The sequence below is a fragment of the Ceratina calcarata genome, unplaced genomic scaffold, assembly GCF_001652005.2.
Source record: "Ceratina calcarata isolate Rehan_Ccalc_2016 unplaced genomic scaffold, ASM165200v1 scaffold531, whole genome shotgun sequence".
NCBI classification, from domain to species: Eukaryota; Metazoa; Arthropoda; class Insecta; order Hymenoptera; family Apidae; genus Ceratina; species Ceratina calcarata.
The window spans coordinates 24,598-28,766 of NW_017176465.1; the positions used below are offsets into that span (position 1 = coordinate 24,598).

Here is a 4,169-nt window from a genome sequence, read left to right on the forward strand (position 1 = left end):
CCTTTAGATCTCTTAAAATACCTGTTCTTACAGTAATGAAAATGTCATTAACAGAGAAAAGGATTTGAGGATGGAAGGACAATTTCCTGCTGTTTCATGGTTCACCATTTCCTTTGACTAAACTTGTTCCATTCTGTTCTGAAGAATCTGCGGGCTTTGAGCTACAGTCGCCTAACAGCTTTGATCATTCTCGTGCTATTAATATACTCTTTGTTTGGCATTGACAAGCGTTTGTTATACAAGTTATTATCGTATAGATTTCGAAACACATTGTTTACGTCCCATTACAAATTCAATTCATAATGATTTCACGGTTATTATAGTTAGAACGTGGGAAGTAATTTAAGCCAGTTTCTGCCGTTTATCTAACGTTGTTAATAAAACATCTCTGCAATATGATTAACAGTATTTCCGATGGAAACCACTGTCCAAGAGAAATGTATAGCGTTTTATATTGTTCGTAGCCATTCATTTTCTCCGTGCCAAGGGGAGAAGCTATCGGTAAATGTAATGCATTATGTATGAGTGCGTTTCGGAAAACGGAGCTTCCTTAAGATCCGCCATAAACAAGGATTGTATCTTCCCCTTTCATGTTTCTCGATGCGTTAGAAACCGCTTTTTTTTAAGAACAAACCCTCTCAAGATTGTTGATTCCATTAACCGAATAAAAATAAATATCGAAAACGAATCTTTATTCTAAAATCATTGTTACTTTAGTCGATATTTTAGAAAGCTATTTATGTACAGTGATCTCAAAGGATTTCGGATCAGCTTTGTAAAATATATATAAAAAATGTGGCAAGTACTATGTTTTCGGTATACTTCGTTAATATCAAACGTGGTATGTATGTTAGGTATACTTTATAAAACTAAATGTATGTACATACATACATATAGAACACTGACATGAAATTACTCATTTGCAACGACGTTCATGAATTCGAGAAGGCATTGAATTTAAACTGGACAAATGTTATAACCTAGCTCGCTAATGAGTGGAGATACACGCGATAATGTTAAATTAGCGGTGTAAGTAATTGTTTTAAGGGTAATTGCAGTCTGTTCATGTGGCTGCAAATTGAAAAAGTCTTATCCCGTTAACGGTTTGGCGCACCGTTAATGCATCATTTTCTCGAAGATAACGCGTTAAAAGGAAGAACAGTGCTTAAAAAATATCCCTCATGTTATTTCCTTATCGCAAATGCACTCCTAGGTCTCGTTGGCTAACATTTAATGGTACGCTATCCTTTGTCCCTGAGGTTCAATTCTATTCTTTGTTAAATGGCTTTAAAATCGTTGTCTCTAGTACTTAAGACTTCTTTTCGGTTTTCCAATTTGAGGAAATATCCTATTCTTCATAAAAGGGAAGTCCTAACGTAAGTTTCTTAAAAGATTCTTATCATTTTTTTGTCTCTGTCTACTTTAATTCTTGAAGAATTAAGAGATGAAATACTGTTTAGTAGGAGATGGATACGGTGAGGGAATATTTAGGATATATCAATCCTCATTGGATAGCAGTGGTGGCGACAGGCATGTACACTCATCTTCGACAAATTTGCATAATTGGTTTGTGTTTCGAAGAAGATAATAATCCGCCCTTCGATCCGTCGTATGCATCGGTACTTTTCACTTTCTCCGTACTGTGCCTTCTTGCCGAATATAGACTGTGGCCTAGGACCCTCAAAGAACCACCGATTCAACTTCTCTATATTTATGAAGTATGCAGAAATCTTTAAAACTCTGTTTAAAAATATATGTCACGCGATATATTAAAAGTTATTGTTTATAGATGTTAATAGCAGCATTGATCACAAATTTAACCACGCGTGCCATTTGGGTACCACTTATGCACGTTATTTACTGCTTAACTCAAGAATCCAGTAAATGCGTGAGTCACTTTTTCCATAAATAAACAAAATTTTTGATTGCATACAACTTAAAAAAATTTGTATCCAGTATTATCAGAATTTGGAAAAATGGCAGAGTCTCAATTTCTATAATAATAATTTGAGACCTGAGATCTTCCAAACTTGAACTATTTCCATGATGCCATAACTTCTTTAAGTATAGTGATAATAGTTTTAAAAGTAATTGATTTTCCTTCAGTTATTGTGGTTGAATACAGTACTGGGGATGAGTCGTTATTCATGTTTGACCGAGCTCGCGTATTACATGGCGCAAGACTACGCAGCGACGCACATGGCCTTTTGTATGTCGGTCCTCTCGTTCGTTTGGATGTTGGACGCCACCGAGTCTTTGGATACGATTTTGGACAGTTGGGCCAAGTAGTGAACCAGTAATGTTTAGCTTTATAAGACACCTGCATTATAAGAGGCTCTCAAGTAACATACCATTTACTTTAGAGTCACAATTAATGTTTTACTATATTTTTTTAAGCCCTTTTACTATTATGTTTATTATATACAATATGTTTAATATTGTTTAACCGGATAAAAATAGATAACTGTAATAAAATATGACTGGCCAAAGTTTATGATAACGATACTTATTTAGGGACCAAAGCATCGAAGATTTCTGTACGTGTAAGAGGAAGAGAATAAGCTTCGCAAATCCAGAAGTGACAGACTGGTTCGTATATAAATTTATGTGCAGCAGAGATCCCGTAGACGAGACCAAGCAGTTGGAAACGTGATTCGAATATCACTAATGTATTTAATTTTGTATTGTACGATTTTCTTACGTTTATTGATGTACACGTATATCTTTTAATAAAAGTCTGTTTTTAGTAATCATAACGTCTGCTTGCTTGAATCATAAGATCTTCTCTTTATTTGTGTACATTTATTAAAAGAATCTTTAAAAAAATAATCGATAAAAACATTGTTTAACTTCTCGATTATCGAATAACGATTGTCGTACAGCAATTCGAGATATCTTCGGCAGATTAATTAGCCAAACACTGCCCAATTTTTATATAATTCGTTTAATAAGTTATTTCACACATGAGAAAGAAGACTCGTTCAAAATGCCAAAGATGATTAGTACGATTTGGGCACTCCTGTTGAATGCTTTCGGACTTCCGATTTTTCGCACGTGTTTCGCCAACGCTATGGAAGACGAGGAGTGCGAGTCGCTTCTGCTCGGACCGCCGTTCAGTTCGGTATTCTTCAGCATTGGGGTTTACATTATCATTCTCAATTCCACACTTTTTCCACGATCCTTCCTTCGACCAAAGATGGTTTTCCTGATCCTATACGAGGTTGGTGATAACCAATTTCTAGTATTTTACATCGCAATTAAATTTTTGATTTTGTATTAATTAAAATGCAATTACGATTAATTAAAATATTTTAATTCAGTTCTTAGCTACGGCGTTTATTTTGGAATTCGCGATGGCTTGCATTTGGACACCGTTCGACGTGCTCATATCGACTACGCTACCAACGAACATCTGCTACGTAATAACAACTCTAATTACATAAGAACTTGAAAAAGATTCATTCAAATCCTAGAACGATTTTATTTAATCAGACGCTTCGGCGACTGGGAATGGAGGACGTCGCGGTCACTTTCCTGACGAATAAGTCTTTAACGACGGTCATTACTTACACTGCGGCAATTACGTTTCTTCTGCTCACGCTTCACGTCACGGGATCCGTTGACTATGCTATAATTAGGTATTTAAATTCTCCAACAAATTTTTTAAGATCGAACGATTTAATCGAACAGAAATTTTTGGTATACGTAGGGATTGTGGAGCAACGTGTTTTATTACTCACGCACAGGACAGATTGCTTGATAGACTGCAGCGGGAGTTCACGTTTCTGAAGGAAGGGCCGAAAGGGTGCCGATGTAAACTTCGCAGAAGGAGACGCAGTAAAAGTTGCAGATAATAATTCGATGCGAACCTCTGCTGATAACCGTAGGAAGCATTATTAGAATGGCAATGTACGCAAAACGTTAACTGTTTGTTTGCGTACATTGGAGGTATGTACGTACGTCCACGCGATTTTAACCAGTTCTTGACGACTTTCAGACGCTCCACGGTTTATCCTTTCACTCGCATTAACGTCACGCTTAGCATTTCCCATGCGAATTTTTGCTAGACGCTTCATTAGTTTTATTAATAGAAATTAATTTAACTAAATTCATGATTATATAATTGTATTGTGTGAAGAAATATAATGCAGTTTGTATTTATTGCACTG

At 35.9% G+C, this 4,169-nt stretch overlaps 2 protein-coding genes across 3 annotated transcripts in view; both read left to right on the top strand.

Moving 5' to 3' along the window:
- The window catches only part of LOC108628643 (uncharacterized), an 11,335-nt gene extending 7,210 nt beyond the window's left edge, over positions 1-4,125 (top strand). The window contains exons 2-4 of the mRNA XM_026816641.1: positions 3,321-3,419; positions 3,493-3,638; positions 3,710-4,125. Of these exons, the coding sequence (XP_026672442.1) occupies positions 3,354-3,419; positions 3,493-3,638; positions 3,710-3,854 (357 nt within the window). The 5' untranslated portion in view covers positions 3,321-3,353 and the 3' untranslated portion in view covers positions 3,855-4,125. The remainder of the gene's footprint in view (positions 1-3,320; positions 3,420-3,492; positions 3,639-3,709) is intronic.
- Positions 18-2,684, top strand: LOC108628645 (uncharacterized). 2 transcript variants are annotated; one of them, XM_026816640.1, is made up of 5 exons: positions 18-1,376; positions 1,461-1,718; positions 1,790-1,888; positions 2,107-2,285; positions 2,515-2,684. In XM_026816640.1, the coding sequence occupies exons 2-5, from the start codon at positions 1,467-1,469 to the stop codon at positions 2,651-2,653; spliced, it is 669 nt and encodes a 222-aa protein (XP_026672441.1). In that variant the 5' UTR covers positions 18-1,376; positions 1,461-1,466; the 3' UTR covers positions 2,654-2,684. The 2 variants fall into 2 exon arrangements, with proteins under 2 accessions (XP_026672441.1, XP_017886208.1); XM_018030719.2 differs by having other exon boundaries at positions 18-1,718; positions 2,107-2,592.
- Positions 4,126-4,169: the final 44 nt, after the last annotated feature.